General features: G+C 40.2%; 1 protein-coding gene across 2 annotated transcripts; it reads left to right on the top strand.

The window, feature by feature from the left end:
- The first annotated feature begins 2,442 nt into the window (after positions 1 to 2,442).
- On the top strand, positions 2,443 to 21,499 carry LOC148356700 (solute carrier family 2, facilitated glucose transporter member 4-like). Of its 2 annotated transcripts, XM_088346712.1 has the most exons (11): positions 2,443 to 2,657; positions 7,997 to 8,092; positions 9,432 to 9,592; positions 9,653 to 9,777; positions 9,852 to 9,967; positions 10,031 to 10,193; positions 12,293 to 12,480; positions 14,876 to 14,980; positions 15,063 to 15,164; positions 15,234 to 15,437; positions 19,277 to 21,499. In XM_088346712.1, exons 1-11 carry the CDS (start codon positions 2,625 to 2,627, stop codon positions 19,487 to 19,489), a joined length of 1,506 nt encoding a protein of 501 aa, XP_088202838.1. In that variant the 5' UTR covers positions 2,443 to 2,624; the 3' UTR covers positions 19,490 to 21,499. The 2 variants fall into 2 exon arrangements, with proteins under 2 accessions (XP_088202838.1, XP_088202837.1); XM_088346711.1 differs by having other exon boundaries at positions 15,063 to 15,437.
- The last annotated feature ends 778 nt before the right edge of the window (positions 21,500 to 22,277 follow it).

Raw genomic sequence — 22,277 nt, 5'->3', positions numbered from 1 at the left:
AAAGACAAAAGAAACTAAATATGAATAAAATGATGACTCACAACACGTGGTAAGCTTTCTCTCCTGGCTTTGATCTCTTTGATCTCCGGCAAAACTAACATAAAATGCGACAGAAACAAAATGAAAATAAATCCAAACAGCTTGCCAACATCATTTTTGCCGTTCCATGTGTTCCGTTACTCCCCAAGCCTGCACAAAATTTAATCATTTTATTAATATTTAGTTTCCTATGTCTTTTATTAGCATATTTGGTATTGGAGTAATCCAAAAGTAATTCAAAGTAATCAAGTTAAAGTAACCCTACCCAACCCTGCTCACATAGAAAGCAACCCCGTTAATTGGTTTAAAATAGCCGCACAATACAAGAAATAGAAGAAAACGTGTACATTTGGGGTGTCCAAACTTCTCAGAAAGCGGACCCAATTTGGTAAACTGGCATTCTTTGAACAGTCTTTATCAAATCCACCCCGGTTTGCAGTGCTTGGCGATCAGCGTCGCGACCTGGTAGCTCACCTTTGTAGCATTTTCATTTGACTCTCAGGGTCTCTTGCAAAAGTGCTGCTGTGCTATTAAAACAGCTTCCAGTTGCTTCACGTTTTCACGGCGTTTGTTTCCAGTTAGCTTTTTGTTGTCGGCTTGTTTCGTCTTGATATGATATTCTTTGAAAACAGCCTCTTGAGGAATAAGGCAGACGCAGTTGTTTTGGAATTTGGCGGAATAATATTCCAATTTCCACTTGACCTAGAAGTGGCAGCCTTCATAATCAACTTTCCTTTATTTTATTTACAGCTGCCATGTCAAAAATCAGCTGGGCTGAAATTCTCAAATAAAGCCAAGGGCAAGGTGGCCATAAGGATACTGCCAACATCTGATGAAATGGTGGTTATAATTTTATTCTTTTTTACAAATGCTGCGGTCAACATTACTGGCAGGTCACATATTATTAGATTTATGACTGAGACCGTGGACCAGTAAAAGTCTAATCATATGCCATAACTGGCCCCCGGGTTGGACTTTGGACATGCCTGGTGAACACCAACCTGTGGAAGCAATGAACCCTTTATATTTCTATGCTTGTGCAATATTGAGAACTTTCTTACAACCACTTTTTTATATTTCTTTTTTATTTATTTCAAATCAGTATGATTAAGGTGATTTCTATTCATAACTCCCATTTGAGTTTGCTTATGTTTACGGTGAGTTGGTTCAGATGTAAAACTGCTTTTACTTAACTGTTAAAATAAAGAAACAACGTGTTTCTTCACGTTGTTAATCCATCTAAAGCCAAACATGAAAATAATATTATTCCATTGTTTGTGAAGAAATGTGTTGAACTTACAAAAGATCCATTATCATTTATGATTGAAATGTGTCGTGATTACTCATTACACTCACCTGTGCCCGCCCGTTAGGCGCCAGCTGCTGCTGGTTTCCTGATTGGTTCACCCTCCTATTTGAGCTCAGTGGTCTCACTCGGCCTTTGTCAGTCTGTCAGCGAACCTCTGTTTACACAAGGCAAGCATTTTTGACTCTGACTCCCGCCTGTCCTGTTTTGTCACCCGTATCCTCTGTTCCTGATTCCTCGTTTTTCTCCGGCTACAACTCATTTTTGACCCCCGACCACGTTCTGATATCCCGTTCCGGCTAACAACCCGTTTCTGACTACCGACCACGCTCTGATCCCCGTTCCAGCTATTGACACGTTTTTTTTTTCCCGTTTGACCACGCTACGATCTCCCGCTCCGGAAAATCCACTTCTGCATTCCGAACACGCTCTGATCCCGTGAGCTTCTTGCTTCCCTCGTCCAGCGAGAACCGGATTGCTGGCGCTTGTTATTCCTCTATATCTCAATAAACATTACGCATCTGGGTCCTCCTCCTGTTATGGTCTTGACAGAAATGTGTAGGGTAGGCTACTAAAGTAGGCTTAACGATAAAGCATAATACTGAAAATCGAAACTAAATATCGACACATGTTTTTTACTGATCCGGTCCACCTGAAAACATAAAGACTGGATCTGGCCCCTGAGCCAAACTGAGTTAGTCCCAGCAGTGGTCCCAATACCAAAAAGCAGGTGGACAAATTTAGTTTACACCTGTTCTCCTAGGGTTTTGTTGTGTGACTATTCCAAGGGGGGGCAAGGAGGGACGTGGAGGGCAGATGTCTGAACCTGTTGTACCTCAAAATAGAACATCATTTGTGGGTAGTAGAAAGTACGGACAATGGCAGGGGGTGGTGGAGATGAGACCCTCTACCGCAACCGCACTCTTCTATAGAAAGACCAGGGAAGAATATTGTCTTTTTGGACCTTCCTCTTCACAAGCGACGCCCCGACCTTGCAAACTTCCATCCCACCGCCGTACCTCCCTGCCACTCCCAGGACCAACCATCCAACACCCCTTGTCCCCCTCCCCTTTGGACAGAGACACTCACGTGGTTGCGCTCAGCCGGTGTCACTTTACAGTCCAGTCGTGGAAAGCGTTTAGTTTGGTGAAAACGCAGGAGAGGCTCACCTTTGCTCACTTGTTGGGATTGTGCATTTCTTTTTCTTTTTTCAAACCTTAAAGTCCGAAAGAGGGGAGGCGCTGGGCAAGCTCTCTCTCCGGTGGAGCTGCCAAAAGTCATGCCGGCGGGCTTTCAGCAACTTGGGGGAGAGGTCAGTGAATTGGAGCGGTCTCGAGGGTGGGGGGGATTTTGACAAAGTACTCGATTACCGTCAATGTTGAATTTGGCAAGTGTTCTGGGTGTAAAAGTCAGGCATCCGGAAGCAAACCACGTCTGACTTTGACCTTCAGGTCACCTTCTTTAACACTTCCTGCGCAATGAAACTACTTCCTGTTCTGCTACGTTATTCGGACTTGATGAAATAATCTTTTTATTGATGAATTTTGGTCAAAAAGGTCTTTAACCCTTGTGCTGAGTTAGGGTCTCCAATGACAGGTTTCAAGGTTATAAATCTGATGTTTCTCCGGGGCAATAATAATAATAATAATAATAATTTCCTTTGTATTGTCATTCTTTGTAACAATGTACACAGAACGAAATGTCGATACACCTGACCCGTTGTAGCGAGCCGATGCAGCTGCAGCCAACAGAGGGCGCCGCCATTTTACCAATGTTATAATAAATCACATTGCAATGATAAAATATGGTTATCTGTGCGTATCATATTTGTGAGGATATAGTAAAACCATATTGGGCGATACTTCTTTCTTTTTGGTGGTCGAGACTGAGTTAGACCCCGGGCAAAATTGACCCACTAACAATGGTTAATGGTGCCAATTCCTAACGCAACATGAGGGTTAAATGTAGTTTAATTCAGAATATAAATATATTTTTTTATTATCATTAACAAGAAGCAAACGTTTTGAGTGGCGGGCCTCATTTGGGTAAAAATTAAGCCTGAGGCAGGGGTTGATATGATTTTCTCGATCCTATACCCCGGCAATGCATTAGGAAAAAGAGATCCCATTTTTCCCATGTATATGTATATAAAATTGCATGTATTTTTTAACAACTTTATACTTCAAATATATCTCACTCATTTTGAATCGTTTGATTCTGCAAGTCATATATTATATTATACAATCTTGGGTCGAGTTTTCTTCCTTTATATTGAAAGTTTTAGTTTTTATACAAATAATTGCGACTTAAAGTATAGTATGATAGTAATTACAGTAATTTTAAGTAAGTATGATAATCACGATTATCACTGAGTCACTGCTTAAAGGGTATTATTCTATTACATCTAAAAGATGATTTCTTATGCATTATAATATAGTTTTATGGAAAATTTGGTAGTTATTTGTTTAAAATTTGAATAATAGTGCAAATATTGAATAATTTTCATACTATAAGAAATACATCAGGAAGCCACAATTCTAGATTTATTTTTCTCATCCTAAATGTTGATAAACACAAACAATAATCACCATTTAAAATATAATTACAAATATTTTAATGAAATACTTTTTATTCTTTAGCTTTTAAGTCAGCGTAAAGACAAGTTTTGTTGTGTTAAAGGGACAGTATTTGTTATTGGACCACTAGATGTCGCTGTACAATGTACTGCAACAGAAAACGAGTGCTAAAAAGCACAAGGATGAATCACAAAGACTTAAAGGTGACCAGACCTCACCATTTTACTTCTCTATTTTCCTACTTTTTTTAGGTTTTTGGGTACCCGTAGCAGCAAGATGGCAGGCTATTATGCCACCTCCCATCATGGAAAATACATTTCTCGACCCCCTAGCATTTAAAAAAAAGTTCATACGATAGTTTGTGTAGTTTTACTTATTATTCAAATCAATAATTTTTTACCACTAGAAGGTGCCAAATAATTCATACTGTCCGTTTAAGGGTTTTGTGAATTTACTGACACATTTGAATTTTGTCAATGTACTAAATTAATTTATTTTGTAAAGCCTCTTGATTCTATCTTATTCTCTTAGTTCATTTGAAGTTTTTCTTGTTCGGATTTCATTACTTGTAAAGACTTTAAACATACCGATAGTTTTATTAAACTGCTGTATTGATAAAGTTGAGCAATTAAAAGCTCACATTTGACATAGAATAGAATAGAATAGAACTTATTTTCATTATAACTTTTCAAATTCACATTGAATTTTAAAAATGCAAAAGAAAATAACAACAAGATAAAATACCACATTGCAATATAATAGGTTAAGTGTAATAGCATAAATAATAGTAAATTGAAAAAAAAATGAAATAATCCTTCGTCTTTATACATTTATAAAGTTATACATATACAGTGTTTTATTTTGCAGTGTTGAAGGTAAATATTGTCTTACATGCTATTTTTCAATCTATTAGTTCATGACTTGAAAGTCCTGAATTGTGTAGCAGCAATTCTGTTAGGCAGAGGGAAGAAAGTTAACTGGACTAGTTCTACGTTTGATGAGTGGTAAGATTAACAGAGGGAGAACCTAAAAAAAAATATTTGGACAATAGCCGGCAATTTAATAAACAATGGACAAGACAATAGACAACATTTAACATACATTATAATAAAAGAACACTTACTTAGTTAAACGTGTTGAATGAGAAATTCTAACTGGTTATTCTTGGTTTAATAACCTTGTTTTTTTTATATTTTAGTTTGCTGACTGGTCATCCCTAATTTCGGTTAGTAAACATATTATGAGTCGCTAGATTTACATTTATGCTCACCGATAGGCTTCTAGAAACAACCTAAATCGGTTTTCCTATCAAAACTGGTCACACTTCAAATTTGAATCCGTCACGGTTGCCATGGCGCCCAGTCTATTTTGTCCTGTTTAATATCGATCTTCAGTTTCGATCTCGTCTAGTTTGTCCTGTTTAATTTCGATATCCAGTTTTGATATCAATCTGTCCCGTCCTGTCCGGTATCGACCCCATCTGCCCGATATCTGCTCGTGCAATTGGTATTGATCTCGTCGACCGCTGGATTCCTGTCATTCCACGCCAGACTGCTGCCTTACGTCTTCCAGCGAGCGCCCAGGATCTGGTGCTCGCTGGACGCGGGAAACGAGTCGCTCTTGCAATCGGATTGCGATCCGAACACGGAAGTGAATCTTCCGTAGTGGGCGATGGCGGTGTCAGAGACGGAAAAACAGGTCGATAGCCGGGACAGGAGAGCAAAAACGAGGTCGGGGTCAGAAACGGGTCGTAAGCTGGGACGGGAGAGCAGTTGTGGTCGGGATCAAAAACGGGTCGTAGCCAGAGACAAACGGGGAGATTAGGAACGGGCAGGTGGAAAAACGGGTGCAAAAACGGGACAGGCGTGAGTCAGGGTTAAAAAAACTTGCCTTGTAACAACAGAGGTTTGCAGACAAAAGGAGAGTGACAGGGGGCTTAAAAAGTGGCTGGCGCCAAATGAGCAGGTACAGGTGATCCAAATTGGTACTCATGACAAGGCTACATGTCAAGGACATGAGAGGGGCAACTACTGCACTCGTAGCCCGAGCTAGTTACAACAACTTGAAAATTCACACGGGAAAATAAGCAAGTCAAGTAACAACATTATAATATAATCAACAGAGACATAAAATATTTTTTTTATAATTACGGCATTGAGGCAACATTTTAAAATCTACAAAGAGAAACGGAAACAAACTCGCCAAAACTCGTCTAGTTTGGATTTTTTGTTATTTGTGAATGGCACCATCAAAACGAAGGTTTTCTTTGAAAAGGAGAGATTTGGTTTGTCAAGCGATATTAACAATTGCTATGATAATCGCAGGTGTTATCTTTCGTCTACTCTGGAGTGCGTGTTTTTGGAGCTCTCTTTTAACTCCTTAATGTTAACATTGATAAACAAAGTAGTGTCTTCACGACATCACCAGTCAATAAAATACTTCATGCCACATTTCATTGCTTAAACTCTTGGGATTCAAAATGAAAATATATACTCATCACAGAAACATCACGATCAGTTTAAACAAGACACCCGAAATTTATAAAGCTGACGTAGTTCACCTATAACATTTCCTGGGAGTTAGCTAATAATACAATTCTCTGCATATTATGGTGTGGTTACATTTACAAAAGTCCAGTGAATCCACCCATGTAAAATATTTGATCCAAAACACACGATAATGCCGTCAGAAAAAAAGAAAAATCCGCCAAAAAGTATCTCTGCATCGATAGAGGTTGATAGCTGTCTGTTTAGCCCCATAATTCCTGTTTACAAATAAACAGACTCATAAAATCATTTTCTGTAGACAGTTAGCCTCTGAATCTTTGATTCAAAATCTTTTCAGCCAATTACAGGCATTTTTTCACGGCCCATACACCGCATTAGCCTATGCGGGCCTGTATTGCTAAGAAGGAGAACACTTCCTTTACTTCCGAATAACTTTAGCCAATAGTGACTGATTCAAAGGATGATTGACACATTGGTTAGGCAATGAAATTCCCAATAAATCGATATGAAGATGTCCCTATTATATTCAAATTAGACCCAGAAATAAGTGTGCGTAACGCCACTAGTGATTAATTTTTACGCACCATTTTTACGCGCAAGTGTGCAGAATAGTGATAAAGATGTGGAAAGAGAATTCAAACATTTACAACTCTTTCACAGGGTCTAAAAAAAAATGGCCAAAGTAAAATACACATTTACATAGGTTTTAGTGTTCGTCTCCTAATATCCACTTTTGGAAACGCCTAAACCTACCCTTAGAAAAATGTGTAAAATACAATGTTTAGTTTTTCAGATCGCAATCGAATTTGACAAGGCACCAGGTAAGGCCTTAGGCTATTGTCTCACCTGTTTTCCAGCCAAGATGCCCATCTGACACTCTTTTGCAGACATTTAGTTTCAAAAAAATTCAGGCGAGAATAAAAACCTTCTATTTTTGCGTGTTCCAACTCCGATTACTCAATGTTAGAAGCACTAGCAGTGATTATTTCAGTTGGGGAAATAATTTCAGAATCTTACATTTCACGAGAAACCAAAACAGTCCGTATTCTCCAAATGGTTGGCCTGGAGAAGGATGGGCGTCACCAGGCTGTACTTGCCCAAAACACACTAGATTAACTGGTGCCCCTGCGACCCTAGTGGTTAAGGGATCCAATCAACCTACCAACTACATCCTGGATTGGGAATTTAGGCGAATTTTACAGGAACTTTAAGGGGTTTTAATACAGTGAGCACTGTTCATTTCTTCAAGTTAGGAAAGGGGCCAGTTCACAATTTTCTGGGCTGTGCTGATCTTCTGAACTGTCAAACACACCATTTGTCTGAATGCCGGAATTTCACAAGCATGGCATATTATCTTAAAAGGAATTCAATATTTTATCATCTGTTTATGCCCATTATTGTGCATTGATTTACTGAGGGGTCCTATTTGAGTAAAAGATGACTACAAAGACCGGGGTGAAGGTATGTCCATCACTGTAGAAGCAGGTGCCTGCATTGTGGCCTAATGGGAATATGGGTTATATTTACTCATGTCAACGTTGGTGTGAGACTGAGTGTGCTTGTTCCAGACGGTGACTGGAACCCTCGCCTTATCCGTGTTCACTGCTGTACTGGGATCACTGGAATTTGGATACAACATCGGCGTCATCAATGCACCTCAGAAGGTACGAGCGAGAGCATCAAATTTGACTTTCTTTCCAATCCATTGAAGTAAAACCAAGTGGCTTTTGGTGGCCAATCATGTGAGCATTGTTGGGCATCTTACTGAAAATTGTCATTAGTTACTTTACTTTAAAAGTAACTCAGTTACTTGCCAGATCACTGACACCAAAAAGTAACATGTTTCCCCAAAATCAACTATATATTTACTAATTACTGTAAACACATTCGCATGACAGCCGACCCCATAAAACTGCATTAGGTAGACACATTTACGGGAAATAGAAGGAAATATGTGCGCCAACCTGTGGATCCAGTAAAGTCTTGACATCTTCAAACGATTTCTTGGTTTCGGCAATATTTAGAGCTTGTGAACAAATACTTAGCCGAGACACCCCATATCCATTTCGTCTCTGGGCTTTAAAACACTTGAAGATCTCCTTTTGCATTTCTGGGAACTGTCCAAGACATTTTTTTAATTTTTTCTCCAGGCCTGGTGTATTGCAAAATATTTTCTAAATAAATTACATTCTGTGCTTATGCTTGCCCCACTGTTTCCGCGTCCCTCCGCCTACCATTTGCTACTGGTGACCCACAACCAAACATGTGCACACAAGCTGACCCCCTGATTTTACAAATTAATTTTTGGTCGTGAATTTGGCTTGGATGAGAATTGATACAATAGGGAGATTATCTCCATGAGGAGAAATTCTGCTACCTCACACTATGTGCTTGAGACGGCACCACCATTACTGTATTCAGTTGTACTTTGTGTGTAACCATAAACAGGCCCACCCTTCAAAGAGTGTTGCTAGCAAAATAATAATAATAATAATAATAATAATAATTTCCTTGTATTGTCATTCTGTGTAACAATGTACACAGAACGAAATGTCGATTACACCTGACCCGTTGTAGCGAGCCGATGCAGCCGCAGCCAACAGAGGGCGCCGCCGACCACTTTTTAAGTCTTAGGAATGACTCGGCCGGGGCGCGAACCACCGACCTCCCAGTCTAACGAGGGTGGGCTGTGACAATATGAGTGGTGCAGGGGATTTAGCAGTCAAAAGATATCATAATACAAGATCTGCATTTAATGAGTGTCGGAACAATGCAGTAACGCACCATGTAGTAACGACTGTAGAGTTACGAGAAAAGTAATCGCGTTCCCTGAACAAGTTCCTTTGTAACACGTTAGTCCCAACAGTGCATATGACCCGTTTATCCTTGAGCAACCACCAGCTGCCATCCCAAACCAAAATAGGGGCCGATATATTTATGCTGAACACAGGCCTCGGCACACACCGAGGCTGGGCTTGTGACTTTGTGATTTTGTTTACCCAGATCATTGAGAGCGACTACAATGCCACGTGGGCGCACCGTTACGGACATGCCATCCCAGGGGGGACCCTCACTACTCTCTGGTCCCTTTCCGTGGCAATTTTTTCCATTGGAGGCATGCTATCCTCTTTCTGCGTCGGCTTTGTTTCCGAGTGGCTTGGCAGGTCAGAGTGCACTTCTTTACACTTACTAATAGTTGATAAATCCAAAATACCTTATTGCAGGAGAAAGGCCATGCTGATTAATAACCTGTTGGCCTTCGTGGGTGGCAGCCTGATGGGCCTGTCCAAGCTGTGTCGCTCCTTCGAAATGATGATCTTAGGACGCTTCGTCATCGGCGCTTTTTGCGGTGACCACCGCGGCCTGACTTTGCACTTTTCTTCGTTACCTTGCCATTTGACAGCGCTCCTACTTGGCTCCTAGGGCTGGCGTCCGGGTTGACCCCCATGTACGTTGGTGAAATTGCACCAACCAGTCTGCGCGGGGCGCTAGGCACGCTGCACCAGCTAGCCATCGTCACGGGAATTCTTCTGGCACAGGTGAGATATCCCAGCGAAGGACGGTCTGAGAACATCCAACAATTTTGAGTGGCCTGGGTTCAGATTCTGGGGCTGGAGCAACTTCTGGGAAGTGAAGACCTCTGGCCTGTCCTAATGGGGCTGACAGTAGTCCCAACCGTCCTTCAGATGGCATTGTTGCCATTCTGTCCAGAGAGCCCCCGATTTCTCTATATTGTCCGATGTCAGGAGCACCACGCCAAGAGAGGTGAGCACTCCATTTTAGTGACATAACGCGAGCTTCTCTTAAATGTAGGCATGCAGTCACAAATTGAGACACATAACGATTATTTTAAAGTCAAGTCAAGCCAAGTCATGTTTATTTGTATAGCCCTTAATCACAAAGAGTCTCAAATGGCTGCACAGACCACAGATTATTGCAAACCACAGGCTATAATGACACCATCACCTGATCTAAAACCTACATGAGGGCAAATAATACACAGATATTGTCAGCATAAAATACAGATTATTCATATTCGATAGAATAGAAGTGTGTTTTAAGTTTAGATTCAAACATTTCCACTGAGGCTGCAGATCGAATCTCAGGGGTAAGAGCATTCCACAGCATTGGGGCCCGAATGGAGAAGGCTCTCGAACCTGCGGATCTCTTCTTGGCTCTTGGGATCACTAATAGACCAGCATTTTCAGAGCGAAGGCTCCAGACCGGAACATAGGGGGAAATGAAATCCGAAAGATATGAGGGAGAAAGTCCATGCATGATTTTGTATACTACCAACAGAACCTTAAAATCACATATTAAGCTAATAGGGAGCCTATGCAGGTTAGCTAAAATGCAAACTTTCTTGTCTTGGTTAAAAGCGTAGTAGACATGCAAAATCACATCACAAAATGAACTGATCACCTGAAAGGTAAAGAGGGATTACAGGTTGAGACCAAAAATTTATAAGAGACCTGTCCCCCCAAAAACTTTGGACGCTTCTTCTATCAATCATTTAAGCAAATTATCACATCTTAACTCTTTATAACAATCATTTTTTAGTCTGTTTAAAAAGGATCTTCTTGTTTGAATCACGATATATATTTTAAAGTTTCCCCATCCTTCATTTCCTTACTGTCTAATAACAATACACTGTGTAAATCCTGAGGCAAATAGGCATTTACCGTATTTTCCGCACTATAAGGCCAGCGGGTTTTAGGGCGCACCCCGAAAAAATAGTTTTTGGTCCTATTTTTGACATACATAAGACGCACCGGATTATAAGGCGCTACAATGGGAACGTCGAGAAAACAGTCAGATAGTTCAGTCCAACTTATTACCCCCTTAACATTCCCAAAGCTTGCAAAGACGCAAATACGTGTCGAGAACACGTGCGGATGCGGTGTCCGTACAATGTCACTCAAATGCATCGTTCCATCATTCGAAAGGTTAAAGTCTTGGGATTCAAGAAATGCCAACCATTCCTTAGTTTCTCTTTTCTTTTTCGCTCGCAACTTTACTGTGCATATGACAATAAACACTTGGAATTGAGTTGAATTTAAAAATAGACACTCCATTCCATCCATTATCTGCACCGCTTATCACAGAAACATCGAGTTCAGTCTGAAACAAGATACAGGGACAATATAAAACCGGGAGTAGCTCACCGAAGTCGTTGTGTTCATAAAAATGTGCAGCCAATGTCCTCTTATATCCGTGAGTGCAGTAAATCCAGGAGAATAAAATATTTACGAATACAGAATAGAAAAAAATGCTTTCTGTGTGCCGTCAGCCACGTGCTATACGCATTCATCTTTTTCGGCTAATTGCAGCCTCTGTTTTGCTGTTTAAGCCAATGCCAGCCTGTAAATGATAAAAAGGATCCGCCCCTTGACCTCCGAATAACTTTAGCCAATAGTGATCGATTCAAATGATGATTGACACATTGGTTAGCCAATGAAACGCGGGTAAATAAATCCCAGCATACACCGCGTACTACTTGGCGTTCGGGGGAAAATCTAGTCGGCGACTGCAAGTTAGTTGGAAAACTTAATGTTAATCCATAAATGAGGCGCACTGTATTATAAGGCGCATGGTCAGCTTTTGAAAAAAATAAAGGCTTTTAGGTGCGCCTTATAGTGCGGAAAATACGGTACTTGGGAAACCTTTGAAATTAAATTGGACGTGAAACAAAAGAGTGAGTTACAAGGCCCCAACGAGACCAACGAGAGCTTAGGCCCAGCCCTTGACTTTCATTAGGTTATTTTTCGCAGAGAGAGATTGAGAGAGATTCCTAACTTTCTCCTTCCCTTAAAAAAAATGGTCGACGTACTGAAGTTTGGGAGCTGTTGCCTTCTTGTTTGCAGGCCTGAGGAGATTAACGGGCCGCGAAGATGTTGGTGACTTGCTGGCAGAGATGAAAGAGGAGAAGAGAAGGATGGATATGGAACGGAAAGTATCCATCCCTGAGCTGTTCCGATCACGGATACACCGCCAGCCAATGATCATTTCCATCTTGCTGCAGCTCTCCCAGCAACTCTCCGGGATCAACGCGGTGAGCCTTTACCAGAAATTACGCATTCAGAGTGAATCGGACTAAAACCCACTTGCTCGAATTTAGGAACGCAACTCAATTTTGTCTTTGTACAAGCCTGACCAGATTTTAAGCCGCAGGCTAAAGAAGCCATTACTTTACGACATTTTAAGCCCGCTGCACACCGGGCCCGGACCGCATGGGGAATTTGGTGTTGACGCCTTTGGCTGCAGAACTTCAAGCCGCTTTTAGCTACATCGTTTTCAGTACTGCTATGAGTTGTTCACGTCTGTGTTTTTGGATCGTTTGGCCATTCACATTGGATATTGTAAAGACGAGCACATATTTATTAATGCACGTAAAATTTGAGCCCTATATTTCTAGATACCAGCTCGGTAGCCGAGACTGGGAGGTCAAGGTTCAAGCCTCGGCCGACTTACAACATTGGTACTCATTGCCTCCCTGCTTGGCGCTTGGCATTAAGGGTTGGAATTGGGGGGTTTGGTCACCTAATGACTCCCAACACCTCAGTTGGGTTGAGCGAGGGGGCTGGGAATCCCCTCCTCTAAATCAATCTCCCAAAAAGAGTCAGAAATGACTATAGCCACCTCCCACTAGGGGGATAAGGGGCTGTGGTCTCATCTCATCTCATTAGCCGTACCGCTTATCCTCATTAGGGTCGCGGGGGGGCTGGAGCCCATCCCAGCCATCTTTGGGCAGTGGGCAGGGGACACCCTGAACTGGTTGCCGGCCAATCGCAGGGCACACAGGGACAGACAACTCATTCGCTCATTCACACCTAGGGACAATTTGGACCAGCCAATTCACCTGAAATGCATGTTTTTGGAATGTGGGAGGAAACCGGAGTGCCCGGAGGAAACCCACGCAAGCACGGGGGGAACATACAAACTCCGCACAGAATGTCTGGAGCTGGATTTGAACCCACGACAGGTTCCCATGACATGAACTGTGCCGCACAAGCGCTAACCACTGCGCCGCCGTGCTGCCCAGGGGCTGTGGTATATATAATATTTCTAGATGACAGCTGTGGAGAATAGTGCCAGATTGCAACACAAACGTGGAAGTTGTTTTTTTGTGTTGCGGTAATGAACCAAATTACATTCACTTATTATTGTTTTTCAAAGATTAAAGGAAACTTCAAAGATCTGACATAGACACAGATGACACAGAAAATCTAAATAGATAAGGTCGACTGCTGTTCAATTTGGAGGTATACATTAAGGATTTGATTTGTGGGTACGTTGTAGATATTGAAAAAAGTACTGTCAACCTCCTGTTTTGTTTGTGTTATGTATTTTGTGAATCAAAGATTAATTTCTCTGGAAGGGTGACCTAAATGTCTGCAGACGTCACTGCAGTGTATTTTGAGCGCATGAGTTGTGGAAAAAAATGCAGCCTGCCGTTTTTTTTGGTTCTTGCTGCTGCCATGAAAAAAATAATAAACCGCACCGTATTTAAGCTATCGTGTGAAAACGTAGCAAAAAAGTAGCGCCCTGTAGTCCAGAATTTACAGTATTAGCATACCTTCTAAAACTACAGCTTTACTTGTTAAGACTACGGCTTTTCGCCCCTTAAAAATAGATACCAGTAAAATCTATTACAGTGGAACCTCGGTTCTCGACCATAATCCGTCCAGAACCCTGTTCGAAAACCGATTTGTTCAATCACCAAAATCGTTTTTCCCACTAAAAGTAATGTAAAATCGTTTTAATCCGTTCCAACACCCTGAATGTTTACCATGAACGTAAACATGAAGCTAACCCAGGCTAATCGTACGTTCGCGTTAGCGTAATCTTCCGTACGAAAGATTACGCTAACATGAACGTGTAAAAATAAAAAAAGAGGATTATGAATAGGATTTCTTACCTTTGTGGTGGACGGTGGGGAGAGAAAAATCATCAAAAGTTTTTCAACTTCTTCCAAAACTTGCGGCAGTTGCTTGCTTATAGCGCTTCCTTAGCCGCATCACTCGATTTCACAGCCTCCTTATTCTTTACTATCGAACTGATAGTAGATTTAGCAAGATCGGAAATTCGTACACCTCTTTCATATTTAGCTATTATGTCTTTCTTAAAGACAATAGTTGGACGAACAACTTTTTTTTTTCACCTGTCCTGCTTGCACCGACCTTCTTCAGAGGCATAATTAGGGGCTAAAACACCCGTACGCCGCTCAGCATCGCACCCTAGCGTACCGGCGTTCGAACTCCGATTTTTTTGACCCAACAGCCAAGCAAGAATTTCTCGAAATTTTTGGTCGAACACCGATTTGTCCGAACTGAGAGGCGTTCGAAAACCGAGGTTCCACTGTACTTTTTAATGTCAAAATGCTGCCATGTATGGAGTATAATGTGAGCAAAATCCATCATGTCATGTGTTTCCATGCCTCTATGTAGATTTTCTACTACTCCACCAGCATCTTCACCAAAGCAGGAGTCCAAAGTCCTGTTTATGCCACAATTGGAGCCGGAGTAGTAAACTGCGCTTTCACAGTGGTCTCGGTCAGTCAGAACAAGTCTACATTTTCAGAAAAAGACGAAATGCTTGTACATCCGAACTGAAAGAAACACAACTTCTCGACAGCTTTTCTTTGTGGAGCGGATGGGACGGAGGACGCTCCACATGCTGGGACTGGGTGGCATGTGCGTCTGCGCAGTGGTCATGACAGTAGCTCTCAGTTTATTGGTCAGTAATTCGCTCCGTCCGGTGTTCTGCAGGCCGTTTTCTTATGCTTGTCCTTCCTGGTCTTCCCAGGACACGGTTCCTGCTATGAGCTATGTCAGCATGTTGTCCATCTTCGGTTTCGTGGCCTTCTTTGAGGTGGGACCAGGACCAATCCCTTGGTTCATTGTGGCCGAGTTGTTCTCCCAGGGTCCAAGGCCGGCTGCCATGGCCGTGGCGGGATTCTCAAACTGGACTGCTAACTTCATTATTGGAATGTGCTTCCAGTATGTGGCGGTGAGTACGCTTCAGCTGCAGGAAAAAGATCATGATCCAAAACATATTGAGTCTGAACTCTAGAAACACCCGGGTCAACAAAATATATAGGGTAAACTTAAAGGAGATGTACTGAATTTGGATTTTTTTTTACTTGCGGCCACCACTTTTGTCTTGTGTCATCATTGCAGCACCTGGTAAGCAGGTTCATGATGCACATACAGGCAATGTTCCCTGTAATTTTCCACGGGTCTGAGCGTTCACACAAAGTCGGTGAGCAACGCTTGAAACAACAGTGAGCAACCATACTCCCAAGTGTGGCAAGATAATTAATTATCAAACATGTCCAAAACTTGACATCGAGTTACATTTTGCTGAGTTTCCGGCAATGCAAAATTATTTTTCTCTTTTGAATGAATTGACTTATGTACGATTGCAAAGGTTGCAGGGCCTACAAACGTCATTTGTTTTTACAATTCTTTCACAAGATTTCCATTTATTTTATTTCCTGACATATTTTGTCGCATAATATTAAAATTTTTGGGGGCTTATTTAGTCGGTTGTAAGATACAGAACTGTACTTAATCACATTTTTTTAGTGGAAGTACAATGTTGGCAACAAGATTCACTTGATATAATTGGAAATTATTTGAATGCAACACAAACTTTTTCTTCTTTTTTCCGTGTTTTTTTTCTACTTTTTTTTAAATTCCTTTAAAAAGAATCTCATTGTGTTAATTTTTTCCTAGCTGGTCCTTTTTTATTTTTGTTCTCTATTTACTTCTTTCCTTTGTTTCTTTCTTTTCTTTTTTTCTGTTTTTTTTCTAAATTTTTCCTTCTTTTTTCTCTTCCTTTTGTTTCTTTTTTTCTCAGCTTTTCAATACTTTTTCATCTGTTTTTTTTTCTTTTTTGTTCTATTCCCCACTTCCTTTAAGTCATTTTGTGCATCATTTTACATCATTTACGTCATGTTGGAATTAAAGAAGCAAAAATAACCTGAAGAGCCGTTTAGTGAGCCGAGCCGAAGAAGCCGGTTCTTGACAAACTGTACTAACTTTAGTCAACTTCGTTCTACTTCAACTCGACTTCAAAATACCGCATTTAGGACACAATGTCAGGGGAACCCGTGTATTTTTACCTTCATGCACTGTAAATTTGACTTAAGTCGCTTCTTAATTAGTAATTTTGAGCCCTCATTTTTGTGCACGCGCGCAGCTTAGAGGGAACACTGCATACAGGTACAGTGCTGTTCAAAATAATAGCATTGCAATGTGACTAAACAGGATTTCCCTGGTTTTTGGTATATTTCAAATCTTTACAAGTTACCAGCATTCATAATGGGCACAGTCCGTAGGGTGTGCAATTGGGCAAATAGTTCAAAGGGTGTGGTAAAAAAAAAGCAGTGAAGCAACCAAAGTCTGAGTTCATCTATTTTGGAAAAACAATTTTTTTTACAATAGTTGTTTACAAAGAGTGTGGAACTCAAAGAACAGCTACATGATAGGCTAATCGTGACAGTGATGTACATAGTTCATAATAGTCAAAACAAATATGTGCAATAGTCAACGTAACAAAATAACTGGCATCTTAAGCAATCTCCTTTGCAGGTGTCTTGTGTTAAAAACTGAATAAACCTATCAAGGAGACACATTAGATAGCTCTATCAGACTGGACCCCAAAAGTATATTATACAGTGGCTTGCAAAATTATTTGGCCCTCCTGAACTGTGTGACTTTTTGCCACATTTCAAACTTCAAACATAACGATATAAAACTGTCCTTTCTTGTGAAGAATCAACAACAAGCGGAACACAATCATGAAGTGGAACACACTTTATTGGATATTTTAAAGTTTTTTAACAAATAAAAAACTAAAAAGTGGGTGTGCAAAATTATTCAGCCCCTTTATTTTCAGTGCAGCAAACTCAATGAGGATCTCTGAATGATTCAATGTTGATCTAAATGACTAACGATGATAAATGGAATCCACCTGTGTGTAATCAAGTCCCTGTATAAATGCATCTGCACTGTGATAGTCTCAGAGGTCTGTTTAAAGCGCAGAGAGCATCATGAAGAACGAGGAACACACCAGGCAGGTCCGAGATACTGTTGTTGGAGAAGTTTAAAGCTGGATTTGGATACAAAAAGATTTCCCAAGCTTTAAACATCCCAAGGAGCACAGTGCAACCAATAATATTGAAATGGAAGGAGTATCAGACCACTGCAAATCTACCAAGATCGTCCCCCTAAACTTTGAAATGTGGCAAAAGGTCACAAAGTTCAAGGGGGCCAACTAGTTTTGCAAGCCACTGTAAATATATCAGCCTTAATATAAAATATTCATTCGTCTCGCGATAAATCAGGACGATACAGACACGCTGCCGCCTGAAAGTTTAAAGGAACAGTGTGTATTATTAGGTGTAATTTAATAAGAAAAAACATTGATTTAAAATAATTAATCAATAATACATGAACTATCAGATAAACTTGCATGTTTTAAAATGCTGGTAGTTTGAGAAATTTGTTTTTATTTTACACAACCTGAATGAAGGATCTGACAGGATTCTCCCCCATCTTGCTGCTACAGGTACCCCAAAATACAAAAGCCTGGCAAAGGTCTTGCCAAAAATTGTGTGAATAATTGTGCAGTTTGGTCTCTTTGAGTCTCCGTAGTTTTAGCACTCATTTCGGTTACACTACACGATAAAGCGACATCTTGTGGTCAAATAAACAATACTGTACAAAATATGGATTCGTTTATTACCGATTGATTTTCATTTTAATTCTTGATGTTTTTTAATTTTGAAATCTAATTTGGCTTAATATTTTTAAAATAAATTGGGACCCTAGCTCCAAAGGCAACCTTATCATAGAGTTTGAGACCCCATTGCACTGGATGGTTCATCCTAAGATTTTGTTAACAAGTGGTAAGTTCCAATAGAGGGCGATGTTGTGCACTCAAGATTTTTACTTTCTTTTGATTAAAAGTGATCTATTGAACCAAATCTCACCACGTCACAATCAATGTTCCCTCTAATTTTTCACGGGTCAGAGCGTTCACACAAAGTCGGTGAGCAACGCTTGATACGACAGTGAGCAACAGCAATCCCAAGTGTGGCAACTAAGTCATTAGTAGTACGATACACAACTGTATTTAATCACATTTTTTAGTGGGAGTACAATATTGGCAACAAGATTGACTTGCAACAAACTTTTTCTTCTTTTTCCCTGTTTATTTTTTCTATTTTTTTTAAATTCCTTTAAAAAATTCTCATTTTGTTTATTTTTTCCTAGCTGTTACTTTTTTCTTTTTGTTCTCTATTTACTTTTTTCCTTAGTTTCTTTCTTTTCTGGCTGTTTTCTGAATTTTTCCTTCTTTTTTCTCTTCCTTTTGTTTCTTTTTTCTCAGCTTTCCACTACTTTTTCATCTTGGTATTTTTTTCTTTTTTGTTCTATTCCCCCTACCTTTAAGTCATTTTGTGCATAATTTTACATAATGTTTGGTCATGTTGGGATGAAAGAAGCAAAAACAACCTGAATAGCCGTTTAGGACCCGAAAGAGCCGGTTCATTTTAGTGAGCCGAGCCGAAGAAGCCGGTTCTCGAAAAACTCTGCTGACTTTACCCAATTTCGTTCTACTTCGACCTTGACTTCAAAATACCGCATTTAGAACACAATGTCAGGGGAGCCCGTGTATTTTTACCTTCATGCACTGTAACTTTGACTTAATTCGCTTCTTAATTAGCAATTTTGAGCCTTCATTTTTGTGAGCTGGCTAGATTTTAATGTGCGCAATTGCGCACACATGCAGCTTAGAGGAAACATTGGTCACAATCAACACATTCAACGCTTGCCTTTCAGGAGCTGTGCGGACCGTATGTGTTCCTCATCTTCGCCGCGTTGCTGCTCTTCTTCCTGATTTTTACCTTCTTCCGAGTTCCTGAGACGCGAGGAATGACATTTGACCAGATTTCTGCAAACTTCCACCATGGATCAGCAGACGCCATGATGGACAGGGAGCTCAATAAGACCGGCACAGAACTTGACTACTTGGGGGAAGAAAGTATCAACTGAGAACTGGGATTGTTCACAAAATGACTCAGTTTTGTTGTTCGCGTGTTGTGAATTGACAAAAGTGCTTATTTCCTACGAATACATAATGCACATATTTCTGGTTCTACGCACACTGGACTTTTTGCACTTTAAGGATAGTGGCTATTTGAAATGTTGGAGGTTTTACCCCCCCCCCCCCAAACAAAGTAACAAGTTAACATAGTGATAATGAGTTCCTTACACTTTATGGCAGTTGTAAAAAAAACTAGTCATGGTTGTTTGGCTAGACATCTACTTTTGTGACGTAATGTCACAAATATTAAAAATATATAATTGCTAGGTTTAAGGTTTAGTAGACACCAAAAATAAGGAGAGAATTCATGAATAGAATTTGCACTTGCAAAGAGAACAGGGGCGCCCAAACCTCATAAAAGAAATCCCAACTGGGTACTAAAAGCCATCTCCTGAGCCTTTTTTAAATTAAATCATTGTAAAATATCCATCATTATCTTATCCTCAGTAGGGTCGCGGGGGTGCTGGAGCCCATCCCAGCTATCTTCGGGTAGTGGGCAGGGGACACCCTGAACTGGTTGCCAGATAACTCACTCGCTCATTTACTCCCAGGGACAATTTGAACCCGCCATTTAACCTGACATGCATGTTTTTGGAACGTGGGAGGAAACCCACGCAAGCTTGGGGAGAACATGCAAACTCCACACAGGAAGGTTTGATCTCATGACCTCAGAACTGTGCCATAGACGCGCCAACCCCACAACCGCCATGATGCCGATTGTAAAATAATTTATCTTAAATACTGGTGAAAGAGAGACGCAAGAGTCAAATGCGGGCTTGAAGAATCTGGCCAACAACGTTTAATGTCTGGCCTCCAAGATTACAAAAGTAGATCCACCCTAAAGGGTGTGCAGATCAAAGAACAACAACACGATTGGCCGATAGTGACAATGATGTAAACAATGCATAATAGCCTCAACAACAGTGCACAATCGGTCTAAATAACAAAATAGAATCCTATGCAACCTTCTTGGCAGGTGTCCAATATTAGAAAACAAAATAAACTTTTTAATATTCGAAACAAATTTTTCTTATATCCTGAACACTGAACCAGGAAAAAATGAGCATTATTGACCAACCAAACAAACTTGTCCGTTTATTTTTATTAGCATACCAAAGAGAGCCTCATAGCAGAAATTAATCACTTGGCTTCACAATTACAGATATTCGTCTATTTTCAGTAGGGCTTTGGTGTCTTTGACTAATACAGAATGTATTCCATCAATACCTCGTGTAGATATGAAATTGAAAATATTTTAAAGTGTGATGTTTGTGTACATTTCCTGCCTAAATAATGTAAATAAACAGCAATGGAAACAAGTGGCAGGGCTGAATCAGCGGTGTTGCTAACAATGTTTAAGTCAAAGTGACTTTTGATAAAGGGCGTAGGTTTGGTCTTTGCATTGGTGGGGACATAGCACATTTTCTAAGTGATCATCTAATATTTTGGGGACAAAATAATCATTACTTATATTGGTGGGGACACGTCTCCTTGTCCATGCCGAATCTACGGCTTTGCTTTATATTGCACAGTAAGGCAAGATGTAGCTCTCTGGTTCCACAATGAAAGGCATGGCTTCCGGCTCAAATTTTTGTCTTTGATTAACAGAGTCCTGTTGTTCCGGTCTCATTGTCAAACTCTGTTTACTTCATATTTAGGTAATTACCGTGTCACCATTCTTAGTTGTCCACTCAACCTGACGTTTTGTATGGCCCTTCTTAAAGTTTCATTTTCCTTGCCCACATGTAGGTGTCAGATCAGGGGATGTTGTATTAGGGGGGTGCAGCCCTTTGAGACTTTTAAGAGTGTGACAAATGAACATGACTTGAAGCGTTTGTTTAGTATTGGGTTTTTCTTGCTTCCTTGCATGTGCGCTTAGTTTATTTTCCTGGCCCATTGAGACATTTGTGTTCCTTTGTGTTTTTCTGTAAATAAATCCATTTTATTTTTGTTCCAGATCTTTGTTTTCGTCCGAGTTTTGGGTTTGAATCCACAGGCATTGCATCTAACCCGAACTTCAAAATCAGATTTTAGTTCCAATTGCCTTTAGTGGGAAGCTACACATCTGTGTACAGTAAACAAGTTTAATGTCAGAAGCATTACCATTTATTTTATCAGTGTTGACACAATTTTATTTGTCAAAATATTTGAAAATATTCAGGAATTCTGGTTAATTTCACACAAGATTTTTTTTCCCAATGTGTAAATGTCCCCATGCTATTAAACATACTGTGCCTTTAAGTAACAAATTGAATAAGGCACTGTTGGTCCTTTACTTTTTTTGAATCTTTCAGACGTAACACTCCAATTCTCAGGCTCTCATGAGTCATTGATTACAAAGTACATAAATTCTTTAGCTCATGTGTAAATTACAGTCTTGAAAACAACGAGGGATTTGCATTACTTCAAGCATTTGGATCATCTTTAGACATGCAAGTTTTATGCATCTGATTTTGCCACTTACAATACCCCATGTTCTTTATATTCATGCTTTAATAGATCTGATTGTCAATAGAATGTGGCACAAAAAAAATGAAAAACTTTTAGTCTATATTAATACAGCCATTGCAGCCTGATCATTCTGAAAGAGGGATTACCTCAAAGTTTCTTCATTTTCCTCATACTGAGGTTTTGCCCTGCCCTCATACAGATTTGAAAGCAGTGGATTGTATAATAGTTCAGTTTGCAATAGTCTACAGTCCTTTGAGACTCGTGATTAAGGACTATACAAATAAA

The sequence above is a fragment of the Urocampus carinirostris genome, chromosome 11 (assembly GCF_059441175.1).
Source record: "Urocampus carinirostris isolate Australia breed hairy pipefish chromosome 11, RoL_Ucar_1.0, whole genome shotgun sequence".
NCBI classification, from domain to species: Eukaryota; Metazoa; Chordata; class Actinopteri; order Syngnathiformes; family Syngnathidae; genus Urocampus; species Urocampus carinirostris.
Note: the sequence above shows the minus strand (reverse complement) of the source record. Positions and strands in the feature narration are given on the sequence as shown.